The sequence below is a fragment of the Esox lucius genome, chromosome 15 (assembly GCF_011004845.1).
Source record: "Esox lucius isolate fEsoLuc1 chromosome 15, fEsoLuc1.pri, whole genome shotgun sequence".
NCBI lineage: Eukaryota > Metazoa > Chordata > Actinopteri > Esociformes > Esocidae > Esox > Esox lucius.
In genome coordinates, this window is record NC_047583.1 from 15,388,475 (window position 1) to 15,402,629 (window position 14,155).

General features: G+C 40.9%; 2 protein-coding genes across 13 annotated transcripts in view; both read left to right on the forward strand.

Moving 5' to 3' along the window:
* The window catches only part of aspg (asparaginase homolog (S. cerevisiae)), a 28,252-nt gene extending 23,404 nt beyond the window's left edge, over positions 1–4,848 (forward strand). For 9 of the 10 annotated variants that reach the window (XM_034297314.1, XM_010878885.3, XM_034297316.1 and 6 more), the window contains 6 exons: positions 284–447; positions 2,278–2,364; positions 2,766–2,865; positions 2,985–3,050; positions 3,659–3,676; positions 4,080–4,848. In XM_034297314.1, coding sequence (XP_034153205.1) covers positions 284–447; positions 2,278–2,364; positions 2,766–2,865; positions 2,985–3,050; positions 3,659–3,676; positions 4,080–4,085 — 441 coding nt within the window. In that variant the 3' untranslated portion in view covers positions 4,086–4,848. The remainder of the gene's footprint in view (positions 1–283; positions 448–2,277; positions 2,365–2,765; positions 2,866–2,984; positions 3,051–3,658; positions 3,677–4,079) is intronic. The other variant, XM_034297315.1, reaches the window with a different exon arrangement.
* Positions 4,849–9,491: 4,643 nt separating this feature from the next.
* Positions 9,492–14,155, forward strand: part of kif26ab (kinesin family member 26Ab) — an 85,692-nt gene continuing 81,028 nt past the window's right edge. For 2 of the 3 annotated variants that reach the window (XM_020054186.2, XM_020054187.2), the window contains exons 1-2: positions 9,492–10,007; positions 12,130–12,369. In XM_020054186.2, coding sequence (XP_019909745.2) covers positions 9,876–10,007; positions 12,130–12,369 — 372 coding nt within the window. In that variant the 5' untranslated portion in view covers positions 9,492–9,875. Of the gene's footprint in view, positions 10,008–11,504; positions 11,817–12,129; positions 12,370–14,155 lie in introns of those variants that run through there. The other variant, XM_010878881.3, reaches the window with a different exon arrangement.

Here is a 14,155-nt window from a genome sequence, read left to right on the forward strand (position 1 = left end):
AAACTCCAGTCTACCTGTGGTAGATGACTTGGACTGGTTTGGATTTGGCCTCCATTTCACCAAACTTTGGCAAGAGGTGATTGCCTGGCACTTCCTGTGAAAACACTTTATAGGGTTTTTTATTTCAGTATGAACAGAGGAATGGTTTGGCTGCTCTTTAAATAAAACGATCTGTTGGCATGGACAGTGTTTGTTTAGAAAGGTTAGGCTACGTCTGTGTGTTTGAGATGCCTGTACAATATGTTGTTATACACAGTCTGTGGTGTTACTCTGTTCTCCTCAGGGCAGTAACCTCAGCCTGGGGGACTATGATGGACGCACCCCTCTTCATATTGCCGCATGTGAGGGCAACCTCAAAGTGGTCCAGTATCTACTGGGACAGGGCGCAACCGTCTACGCCAAAGATCGCTATGGGAACACGCCCCTCTGCAACGCTGTGCAGTACAGGTAGGATTGACTGAACACGGCGGCCGAGACAGGAGTTTTAGGTGACAGGTATAAAGTGTGGCAGGTCTTTAACAGCATTGCCTCTGCAGCAGATATCCCCCCCCCCCATCCCTTTTCTCTCCAGACTCCAGTAGCCCATTTTAACTGACATCCTCGACTAGCCCAGGGACAGGGGTGTGCATGACAAAGTAATGAATTAAGTGGGGCATTTGAAATCCCCCGTTGGCTATTAACAGTTGGCTTTCATTTCCATCGCTGTCTTTAAGAAATGGTATACAAACAGCAGACATAAGAGACCACAGCTCATTACATTGACTGAGACAGGAAGTCTAGGCCTGCTAAATGACTCATGTCCAGGAGGGAAAGAGTGCTACCGGGGCTCTCAGATGGGGTTTGAAACTAAAGTTGTGAAGGAGTTTATAGGCCATCACAATAATTAGCTGCTAATTGGGTTAATTGTTATCTGGCAACAATAGTGGAAGTAAAAAAAAAATGTTAGACTTAATTTTTTTGAAGTCATGTTTTTTTAATGCTTCTTTGACTTAGCTCAGTGCTCAGAGTGTAGCTGGGGGGAGGGGAGATGTTCAAGGCTGCAGTCTTTAGTATCATGCTGTGGGTGCCTCAAGGAGAAAAGCGTGCATGCGTGAGCACTGAGAGGTGGCTTTAAAGCTGTTGGCAGGGCAGGCACAGACTTGCTCGTGATGTCTGAGGACTGAAGGGCAAAGTGGGATTCTCATTTTGGCAGTTAATTAACCTCTAAATGGCATGTCCGTTCTATCTGAAACACTGTCCCAATCACTTGTCTTGGTGATGATGCAATGTATTTCATTTTTTATGAAATACTTGAAAAAGATTCTTTGAACAAATGATTTCTCTTTATAAGGTTTTATTATCCCATTTTGCTCTTATTGTTCTTGATGACCTTGTAAGGCGTGAAACTGAATACAATTAAGAGGGTTGTCTTGAACCCGTCTTACCTGCCTATCCTCAGTTTCATCGATGACAGAAACTTTTGTCTCTAACAAAAGAACTGGAAATACATTAGACTTGGGTTGCCGTGGTTTCTATGGCCACAACGTATCTAGAAATTTGACTTGACGACCAAATCCCAAAATTCGGTGTGACTTTAACCTCTTAAAAATTACTTTTAAATCCTTTGAAAGTCCCAAGATGTGGGGATTGGCTTTGAAGGTGTTTTCTATTGTGTCTTCGGTTGGTCCGGTGGTCTTGGCCGCTATCTTTTTCAATGTACTGCTGCGGCGTGGGTTTGAATGCACCCCAGTGGGTTTGAATGCACCCCAGTGGGTTTGAATGCACCCCAGTGCTTTTTAAGCCCTACAATATGTAACCTCAGTTTTCTTCTCCACAACCTCTGTCAAATAATGAAAATGTATAAATAACAATACAATGTTATGTACTCGTATGAGGTAAGTGAATCATCATGGATCTGTGCCTTTTGCTCCAGCTCTAGTACAGGGTATCCTCATGGCTGCGGAGGCTTTATGCTCAGATTTCATGCTTGAGTGTGTAACTGTGTGGGTGCGTGGAACTTGTCCCTACTTGTTTAGCAGCCAGTTACAGTGCAGCAACCTGCCACAAACAAACACTGAAAACTTTCTAGAAATGACAGGTCATGGCGGTTATTATGGAGCACATTTCAAACCGTGACAGGTCAGGAGTGTTTCACCTTATGATTTAAACAGTTCAACTGACCGTTGAGTCATCCTTTGTAATAATTTTGCTTTTTGTGTGAGTCATCTTTTCTAGGACTGTTATACTGTATATACCAACTTTATAAGAAAATTGTCTTATGTCTGTCTGCCAATTCAGACACAAGGAGGTGGTGAAGCTGCTGAGAAAGACTGGAGCCCATTTCTCCAGAGAAGAGTTGGAAAATGCGGGCTCAAATTTGTGCAGGTGAGACGCACAGCATTCTCTCACAGGCCTTGTCCAAAGACCCATCCTACATAGTTTGTGCAGGTATGACCAGTTGTCCCTGTTGTCTCGGGTGAACATTTGGAATGCTCCCAGACAGCATAGCTTTGGACCTCTACAATATTCAAACATTTCCACCACCGCACCATGAACTGATCTGTCTGATATCTGCAGTTTTAGAAAAGAACGATGTTCTCTGTTTCTGGAAGCAAGGCCTTTGTCCTCAAAAGGAAACGAGAATGGCCCTATTTCTAATCGAGTTGTGTGTGGGACTGGTCCAATAAAACTTGATATCGATATCAGCTTGTTTTGTCCCTCACCATGAAACCCCTTGAGTAGTAATCATTCCAATAAAGTCTCTGGTGGCATTTGATGTGTTCTAGCCTGGCTGCCAGCGCTGACATTGAGGGCCTAGAAATGTGGCACCTGGCTGGGGGAGACCTGCACATGCCAGGCTATGACGGGCAGATGCCAGTGAAAGTGGTGAGTGTTTGGGACCAGGAACTTCTGTCACTCAAACAAACCTGGAGAGTAGAGGACATTTATGGTGAATGTAAGTCCGACTAGCGGTGTAAGACTGATCCTTTTCCTCTCTCTTTTAGGCTGAGGCGGCGGGGAATAAAAATGTGATGGAGTTCTTAGACAAGGTCAGCAAGAGCCGGACTCAGGTAAGCATCAAACGTTATCGTTAATGCAGTGGTTCTCATCCCCAAGTACTGCTGGTTTTCATTCTAGCCCTCTAAATATTGACTAATTTAGACTTTGTTCATTGCATTCACCTGGTGATCCATCAGGCAGAATAGAAAACCAGCAGTTGTCTGGGTCCCCAGGCTTGGAGTTGAGAACCCCTGGTCTAATGTGTATGCTGTCTAAAAAAGCAGTGAAATGGCTGAAAACAAAGTGTTTTTACTGAAATATTGGCGGGCCATATTCAAACCCATGCTGCAGGAGTGCATGTGCATTGAAGGCAGAGGCTTTGACCACTGGATCACCCTAGGTCAAGAGTCTCCTTGATGCTCCGCCGACCAGCTCAGCTTTCAATTCAGTGGACATCTGTTTCCAACTTGAAGCATGCTACCTTGGCTCAGTGAAATCAAACGGATTGAATAATATTTCTCTGTACCTGTCTTTATCTGTTGATCTGTCTTCCAGTCCTAAACTAGTTCAACACACAGGATGGTCCACCTTTTTCCCTTTCTTTAACTTGTAATAATTTCACATCTGTTTAAAAACCTTCTAGTCACTACTTATGCCTTGTGCTTTTCCCCCACATCAGTCAGATGAAAGTAATGAGGTAACTAAACTTTGGTCATTTTTACTTTTCAAAATGAGTGAGTGAATTTTCATTTCCTCTAACCTATCTGACCAAATTGTATATAACAAAACAATTGCTACAGTATAAGCTTGTGAATTAATGGTCTAATGGCATACATTTTCTAAAAAGTAGCCTTTATGTTAGACTGGACATATAGTCTAGATTTCTAGTAAAACCATTTTTGCTTGAGAACAGGATGCAGTTTCTTTAAATTGATTAAATAGATAACTTAAAATGCTGGGCCTAGGTATCCATGGTGTCTGCAGAAGTCTCCTCTGAGGTGCACAATGAGGAGTAATGGCAGTGATTACACTCACAGCACTTCTGTACTGATCTGCGCTGCTTGACATTGCGCTGTTAACTGTGCGCCCTTGTGTTCCAGGATTGAGAGTACGTCGACTTCACAGCTTGTCCAAAAGCATCTGGAAGATGAAGATCCTTTATCGAGTTTAGCCTTCTATTTTTCCTCTGACTCTATCCCGCTTTCCTTCCCTTCCCAGTTGAAGTCCTTACAATGGACATTTTTGCACAAGCTTACAGATAAACAGATTTTATGTTAGAGATCTGTCCGACCATTACAACTTATGTATTTTTGTCCGTCCCAGGTTCAGTTGGAGAACCGTAGCTGTAAATTCCATTGTTGAGCAACATTGACTGTGAAGTCAAAGTCCAAACACAGGGTCTTCCGCAGCTGGGGTTTTGCACTACCCAGGCTGAGAGTCTGCTGTCATATACAGTTGTGATCAAACGTTTGCATACCTTTGGAGACTTGGTTATATATGTACCATTATTAAAGACACCGTGATTGAGCAGGCAATTTGACTGGCATTTATAAGGCTTTGGATATATTTTTCCATCTTTATAAAGTTCCATTACCTTGTTAAGGTCTTTTGACAGTTCTTTTCTGGTCACCATGGCTCAGTATCTAGCCTGATCAGTGTGTCCACGTGAGAGCTAACAAACTCATTGACTTTCTACACAAAGAGTAATTGTAATTTAAAAAGCCGCAGGTGTTTGAAGTTAACTTTTAATCACCATTTTGACCTGTGTGTGTTGCCCTTGTGTGTCTGTATCAAAGCCAAACATTCAAGTGTATGTAAACTTTTGATCAGGGCCATTTGGGTGATTTCTGTTATCATTATGATTTAAAAAGTGCCAAACAACTATGTGATAAATGGCTTCATATAATCACTAATCACTTATAAAAATTACATAATCAGTCATATTTTCTAAATCAATGCCAAAATTTCACAATTTCTGCCAGGGTATGCAAACTTATGAGCACAACTGTAGGTGGACATCAATACAGCCTAAGTATTATTACCCAGTATTATTACTCATGTTACTCTGCTCAATTCCCTGTGGTCATGGTGAATTAACTGTTTTACTTAATAAATGTCAGTCTAGGTCGTAGTTTTAGTTGTGCTTATTTGAATTGTGTAACAAGTCGTGTTATGAAAGAATCTTCTGTAATTGTGTACATGTAGGATCTATCTGAAGCACAACTTTTTTTGGACATTCGGATGTTGTTACTGGTTGTTCTCGCTCTCATTTACAAGCTCAGGATGGAAGATTGCATCCTTCGAAAGAATCACAGAAAATCTTGCATGCTGTTGGGTTTAATGAAATGCATCGATCCAATATATTCAACTATGTTTGTTTTTGAAATAATTACATAAAGAAATTGACTTATTTGTCTGTGGTCCAGTATGCAATAAAATACTATTCTTGCAAGCATTGAAGTATGGTTTTGATGTGTGTTTCTGGAATCGTAGGGACTTTTTGGCTCACACAATGCATGCTGAAATTAAGGCAGTATTGAAAGAAGACATTTTAACCCTTGCCAGCCTGAGCGGAATGTTCCATGTCTTTATTGATCAAGAGCTGCTGTTGTATTAATTAGTATAATTTGGTGTGGGGACACCCTTTAAGAAAACATGATACATCAAAAAAAAAAAAGAAAAAAAGAAACAGCCCTTTCAAATAAAATGAAACACTAGGAACCCAGTCAATGAACTGGTGATCAGTTAAGAAGTAATACCTGTGAGATATATATTTCAGTCAAAATGTATTATTTTTCTGCCAAACTGCCATTTACACAACTTTCTAATGAAGATAGATACAAACTTAGAATATATCGAATCTTCCTTGTTTTGTAATGTTTGAACATCTGAAACCAGAATAGAAATACCTGTTACTGTTAACAAGTTACAGCCATTTCAGTGGCCAGAGGTATTTTTATAATTCTATGGAATGTTTGCTGACCAGTACCTTTTATCTAAATATTATATTACAACTTACCTTCATCAAAATCTCTTCCAAAAAGCATTCATATCTAAAAACAAAGTCACAAATGTGTCATATAAAGTTATATTAAAGGATTGGGTAACACTTGATTTGGATAGTCGAGCTTTAGATGCTTTACAGATTATCTACACACTAGCAATAACCTCTCAATTAACTATTTACTAACGCTAACTTTAACGCTCATCCTATCTTTCACCCTAACTGTTTCCCTAACCCTTACACTACAATGTATTCTTAACCTAAACCTGATCTTAACCAAAGCAGGAATTTACTTTTTTCATTGTTTGTATGTAGTATGAATATCTGTAGCGCATCCACAGATGGTAATTTTGACTACTCAAATACAGTGTAACCAAGGATTGTTTTCTTGAGCTGATTTGCCTTTGATGATGATTTCCATATCAAGTTGAGTTCTTGGAGGTCCTTAGCTATCTGAAATGCCTCCTTGCATTCTCAAGAAATCAGTGTGAAAACATCAGGATTGAAGCTACAAATTTCTTATGTAAACTTCATTAAGAACCATAACCAGCCAATTACATTGGTGAGAATACTATTTCCCCTGGCGGAACAGTATGGGATAACTGTATTTTTGTTAGAATAATTAGATATTTTTGTTTCATCTGTGAATATAAATAATGATAATATCTGCGCCTAAGAAAGTCAAGCAACCTAGAACACCCAGAAGTGCTACCTAGTTAGACTGTGTATAACATAGATTGGTAAATGGCCTCCATGCACATTCATTATAACAGCATGAACTATCATTGATTGTTTGGTACAGTTTCGATACTTCAGATAAAACACAAATGAGAAGTCCATGAATGACTGCACTCGTCATTAAGGTGCCTGTATGTTGGACAGTAGTTTGCCGGTGGAACCCAGCTCAGCCGGTCGGACCAGCATGGCCTTCATTCCTCGCTGAATGAAAGGCTTGTATGAACCTACTCCCAAAACCCTATATAAAGAGCTGCTTTTCACTGCAGTCACAGAGGCACAGCATCATGGACAATTCAGACGAAACCTTCTCTCACGGTAAAACTATTACAAAATATGCCTATGTATCTTCGGCCGTGCTACGGGCTTCCTAATTAAGTCAGTTTAATTTATATGAAAAGTATATTGAATGGTTCTCTGCTGTGAAATACGAAGTACTGCTGTCATAATATAGCCCTACAGCGTTGGCTGTAGAATGTTTTTTGTCTGTTGCAGACAGTGGTCTTTATTCCAGTTTTGGACTACGCCTGAAGACGTGAAGCCTCGATTTTGGTCTTTCTGGTGGAGTGGTTCTTAACAGTTCAACAGTTCTTTGCCAAAATTGTGAAATGTTTAGGACCACTTGATCAGGCGGACAAATACTTCCAGTGTAATAAATGAAATAGTCTACATTCTGAGGATCATTAATTATTTAGAGGCCTGGGCATATATTATTCTGCTTTAATATAATGATGGGATAATTAATTTAGAAGACCGGATTACGCTGATTTCACGCAATGTCTTTAGGACAGCCTAATCAAAGATGACAGAAGTTTCGAGAAATCTGTAGACGCTTAACTTGTTTTATTCTTTACAAATGATTGCCTTCATTTTTAGCCCAATGCTCGTCTGTAAAGTTACGGTCTTGGATTTGTCAGAGCATCGCGGTCTCTTTTGTGCCCCCTTGTGTTATTATAGGCTCATTATGTCCGACACAAGTCCAGAACAACCTTAGGCAGGGTCGGGTTAGTCGCTGTCTGAGGTGCTGAAGCAAATGGCAAATTACATTCCAGACATTTAGAAAAAATATAATTCTTATTTGTTATTGTTTTAGACGGAAGATAAAATGAATAGGCTATTGATAATATATATCAGCCTCGAAATAATCTTACAGCCGCTAAGAGTAATGATATCAATGTTTCTAAATAAATATAATTTGCTTTGTTGTATTGATGTACTGATGTATGAATCATTTATTAAAGTTCCATACACATATTATTCTCTCCATCCACGACGCCGTTTTCTTTTCTTTGATCTCAGCAGTCTGCCAACACGACCAATATTTACTAAGCGGTTCTCATGAATCCCTGTGCACTGCGGAGGTTAGCAAGTTGGGTAAGGGTAAGGGTATTGAGCAGTATTAATGAGATGCCCAGAGCCATTACCCCAAATTCGCAAGGGCAGCAGATGTAGGGGAGTCCCAAGGGTCGCGGTCCTTGGAATTTCATCAGCGGTAGGGGGTGACCGAAACCTCCTCCAGTGGGGATGGAAAGCGGTCGGAAATAGTAAATCATATTTACTACTCAGAGTTATTGTTCTGAAGCTCCACTGAATCCTTAAAAATCCCTCTAAATGTGGTTTGGCATTGAGCAGGCCTGTATTAAGCTATGTGTTGATATGTGCGTTTGGGTGAGCGTTTATGCTGTTGTGGGGTGGGCAGGGGACATGGGCTTTATAAAGCATACACTTACAGTAGCTAAAGTTTTTTTTATGAACATCCACACCTCAGTATAAGCCAACTGCATAATTTCAATAAACATATAAAAAAGAAATGGCCTTTAGAAGACGGTTTTAAGCCACCGTAACATACCAAAGATTAATCGTACCCCTAAAGCAGTATTTATCACAATGAAACACCTGAACAAAGTTTTTAAATCCTATATAGCCTAAACAAATCTTAAATTTGAATTAACCTAACTATAAGCACAGAGCATTGTGCATAAAATTATGCATATTGCTTTGGCATAGGCTCATAATTAAATGAAATTCGATCTAAAATCACACGTGAAAACATTTTCAACCACCAAACCATATAAATGCTTTACAGAGACCACATCTTCAAAGAGCACCAGCTACCAACGATTTTGTTATGGCGGTATGAAGGGCTGCTTATCTAAATCGAGGTCTTCTGTGTACAGAAGATAAGATTTTTATTATGAGAATCGCCCTAATGTGCTGTTTTCAGCTTTCATACCACACCACATAATATACTTTCTCTACTTTATTACAGTTGTTGTTCAAACATATATATATTTTAAATATAATTTATGTCTTTAAAATGCTTACATATTCCAATCTCGATACGGAACTGGGAGGCAGCTTTGTGAAGCCAATACATCTTAGCCTCGTAATGAAATGCCCCAAGCCACACAGACATGAACGTAATAAAAGACTACTGCGTGCAGTGCTCGGACATCTTTGGTGCAGTAAATTTAAGGTTTTCTCTAACAACATAGTTGCATTCAGAATTTGATGGAGACGATACAATAAGTGAAATGGGTAAATTCACAAGTTACAACAATCATTTCAAACAGGTACATTAAGAAACAGTTGGAATCCGTAGCCTTCTTTTGCGAGTTTGCGTTGATAAAAATGTGTTGAAGTAGCCGGCAGTAAGCGAAGCAAACCACTGGCTGACGGGAATAGCGCGATTGTGCGAATGAGTGAGCGACAGGAGAGAGGGAGGAGAGGGGTACTGCAAAAGGTTGTCCTCTTTAGCGACTGTAATTTTGTTACAAGACCTGCGAGGTAGAAGACCACGAGTGAGGAGTCCAAGGATGGAGAAAAAAGTACCATACATGTGGAATTAATAGTTGGATTACGGATGGGTCTTATTGGTTTATTTTCTTCCTGGACGGTTGGCCATGCACAAGAGAAATCTTTTTGCGCACACGCGGCAATTGTTGGGCATTGAGTGGAGTGGTCTTGGAGAGATTGTAAGCTCTCTGTGAGTCATTGTTGGATGTCCGGAATACCTTTTGGATTGAAACCATGCGATGTTCCCGCTTATATAAATGTCTCCTGATATTTATAAACATTTCCTGAAATGGAAATAAATAAACAAATTTAGATGTCTATTCGGTAACCCAGGGCGTGGAATTTTACGCACGTTTCCCTCATGGCTTTACCAAACTCCTCCGGCTCTACAGCTGACAACTCAAACCCCAGTCTCATAGATCTGGGTACGTTCTTCGTGGACTCAGATATCATTTTTGGATTTACGAGTCATCTTCTAAGGAGAAAAACAAAGGTGAGTGCACTCTAGAATCGCTAGAACACAAACAAATTAATATAGCATAATCCACACCGTACTACCTAGACAAAGTAATAAAAATAAAGCTGATAGACGAAGTGATGTGATCAGCAAAGCAACAGAGATGAATTTACAAGTATCCCAAGCTACAATTACTATTTTCTCGGACTTTGTCCATCTTAACATGACGTCCGTTATTTCAGGACCATGAACAGCTCCCCTTGTCCGCTGTTATCTTACCAACATTGTCAACTTCATAACCGCCTCACTGAATTTGATTTATCTTCTTAATAATTTCAACAAACAGAAGAGAATAGTAGTGCTTTGTGGTCCCAAACACCTATTGCTCTAATAAGCAATTTGGCTGTAATCGGTGCGCTCATTCTGTGTGCGCTCTCAGTGGAAACAGAGCACTTTCAAACATTAAGATGCGAAATCCCGATAAGCACACGCAAAGGTCATAATGACAAGCTTGATTTCTTTCTCACTGTCAAACAATGCATATAGTGATATGACAGAGTGATGCAATAACTCCACGAAATGATTCAGAAAAAGTATGAAGGAAATGGACCAAACAATACCGACAACCATGCGATCTACTGGCCTACTTTAAATGGGATATTAGAACAATGCTGTTTTATTAACAGGATATATGTTGACTACTATTGTCATTATTGTGTCTGTGGTCTGATAAACATGGTTATAGTTTCAGATGAAAACAGCGTTTTGTTATTTATAATGAAGTGTTTTTTTTTGTCAATTTTGTAGTTTATTTTCGTAGAGTATTGCTTATGTGCAATCATAATTAAACGTATTTGCTACCATTTGCGTAGTCAAGCGTGGACCAACTCAGTCGACCACACCAACACATATAGATGGACAGACGGACTGACAGACAGACAAAGACTTCAACTGGGTCATGCGAGGGTAGAAGAAATCCTCAAAACGAAGCAAGAGGCTGCCGTTGCTTACATCATCAACATCAAATATTTAAAGTTTATCAATTAAATATTTAACCTGACCCCTATATTTTGGGACATTCATCCAGCAATCTGTGTGTTTACCAGCAGATGGCGCCAAAGTAGCAAGAACCGGACGCATATATGCATATAGTCCTATAGGCTACAGCCTTGAAATTACTAGGATTGCGTGGAAGGCGATGGCTGTGAATGGTCTGGTCCCAAGAAGAACATGTTTCGTCCACTGACTATCCTTTAATTACTGAAAACGTCAAACTCTCTAGCAATATTTAAATAATATCGACATAAAGGCTTTTGCAGTGAGTAATATGTATAAACTGTATAGGATTGATAAAATCTGAAAAGAATAGTTTACAATGAGAAATTTCAGATATATCAGCCCAACAATCTGTAAAACTAATTAATGTATCAAATGTTGAATGGAGTCTATAGGCTGATGCAGTCCAGTCATGACAAAAAAAGTAACAAAAATTGGGAACCCTACTCATTTAAGAAAGTTGATTCCTGAACCAGCCCCCAACACACACACGTCGTACACACGCACATCCCTATGTGCACACTCAGCCTACCAAAATTCTCTGAGATTATACCGTCATGGGACTGATGCAGGACACAACAATGTTTAGCCTACTCTGACAGATTTGCAAGTGCTATCAGCTGAGGTAACAAGTGCGAATGGCTTGACGCTTTTTGCAAGTACGCAGACTTTTTATAATTGATTATATGTGAAAACTACGTCTAAGGAGGGATACCCATACCCGGGAAAATGAAGTCAATTATGGGAAATGAAACTCATGGAAGTGACCTAGACAACCGCCGATTTACTGTAAGTGTTTTACGCATAAAACAAACAGTTAATTCAAATGGCTTACATATGTCGCTGCTCGCGTTTTTTCGAACGCATTTAGCCTACTTCTGCAGAATAGTAGCCTAATGGTCGAGTCTACCTATTCATATTGACATTCATGTAGGTTGTCAAAGTAGTTAACGAACAAATTCATAGAAGTAGGCTTTAACACCTGCGCTTGTGCCTACACGTTTGAAAAGAGGCTATATTTACCGCAATAATGACCCGTGTATTTTCCTTCATGAAAAAAAATATTGTGTTTTAACCGAGTTACCTTTATCTCTTGGCGAAGGTGGAGGGTTGTCCCAGCGGAGAGTCACCGTTCCCTGTTCATCTGAATACCAGGAAAATGCTTAACTCCGCGGAGGACCCGCGGTTTAGCAGCCGGCTACCCCCTGAGGGCGCAGGGTCGGTGACGGTCTCGGAATCGGAGAGGAGAGACGGGAAAGGAAGCTTTTGTCAACATTGTGAAATTAAAGTTACGGAGCTGAAGAGGCAAGTGCTGGCATTGGCAGACCCAAGTTCCTTAAAGGTTTGTGAAGCATTTAATAACTTTAATTTAAGTATTTACTATAGTACTGTTGGTCTTCAACTGTCGCTCTAACAATAATAATTTCCATTAACTCTAGATCAAGGCTAGTTGATCAAACTGAATTGACTGACTCCTCCACTTTGTTGACCAATGAAATGGGTCTTACGCAGTTCGACTGAAATAAACGCAACAAAAAATGTTGGGTGCCATGCAGTTAGACTATGTTTATATTTAGAGACAGGAGATCCAGGGCAGGAATATCGACGGGCATGCACGGCACGTGCCCCAGGCCCGACCTCCAGGGCCCCGTCTATTCGACAAGATCGATGGGAAATACGATTGCACGGCCCAAACCAAATCCTCAGTATATTTTAGTTAATATTCTATAAGAACAGGAACTTAGCTCCAATGAACTCCTACTAGAATCATCCACTGGTCTTATGTTTATTACGAGTCAGTTGGTGATGGTAGATGAGTGTATTTATTAGTTGACCTCATGTGCTCTTGGCTTAACGGGATCAGGCTGCCTTGTTTCCACTCATGTACAGCAGGTGATATTGGGGCACACAGATGGCATGCTAAGAATAATGTCAGAGTCATGACCGGTGCCAAAGTCTTGTCTTGCGGTCCTTATCACAAATGGGCACCTCATTGATGGTATGAGGTTTGTACCCACTGCCTATGTGCCTCGAGACCAGGTGAGGCAGGCTTTAGGGCTGTATTCCCAACATGCAGTAGCTGTGTCAGTATCTCCCCATTCCAACATACCTTATAATACAGCACTGGTTGACTGGGTGTAGAAGTAAAACATAAAATGTCCTTATCCTCTGTGGGCTCTAGAGTCATGAGAACCTGTGGGGTAATTACTCTGATTATAATGTCACAGTCTTCCTGTGAAGTCTTTTATTTGTCTGCTCAATGCCACATGCTGTTTATGGATGTGAAAACTCGGCATCTGAGACTGAAAGGTCTTTGGAAGTGGCCCATTGTTTTGCTACACAATGCTTCAGTCTCTTTATTTAGTTGTCAGGGTTGGGGTGGGGTGAGGAGGCGAGAAAATAAGCGAGCCACTCGTGGTGGAGTCTGAGGAGGAAGTTAAGTCCCAGTTGACCTTCGCCATGCATTGAGAGTGTTCCTGTATGGCTTGCCCTGCAATTCCCACCGCTGTTAAATATAGGCCCTCCAATGTTGTGTTGTGGATTCTGCCTTGAGTTTGCCTCAGGGTTTGTTCTCTTTTGTTGTTAATTTGGAGGGAGGGTCTCCTTCTAGACTCCGATTCCAATCCCTCCAGCCTCCTCTGAAACTGTTCAGCTCTGCGTTTCTGACAGGAACAGGGAGAGGGGATGAGGCTTGTTGAACTTCATCACTCGAGTCTGTCACCGTGTGGGGTTTTGTCTCTGGGGTGTCTGTGTGATTGGACCAGGTTCTCAATTCGCATTCACCTTGTGTTCTTAAACTCCATTGGAAGAGAATGCCAGAGGGACTTTGGGAAGGAGACGAGGAGAGAGGACATGAGGCGGTATGCTGTTAAGATCTTCCCCTTGTTCTAAATCCCCTCCCCCCAAACAGACATACAGGTACCATCTGCCAGTTCTTCTCCATGGGAAAGGAACCCTCCCTCTCTGTCACCTGTGTGGTCCTCTCCAGGTGTGGAGGGGTTGGAGGGTAGGATGAGGGCTGCTCCTTCCTTCTCCCATTATGCACATGTTGATGGCTAAATTGGGCCCTAATTCTGAGGTGGTAAACAGCCAGGGCATGTTGCTCTGGCTGTGCTCGCTTCATGGTA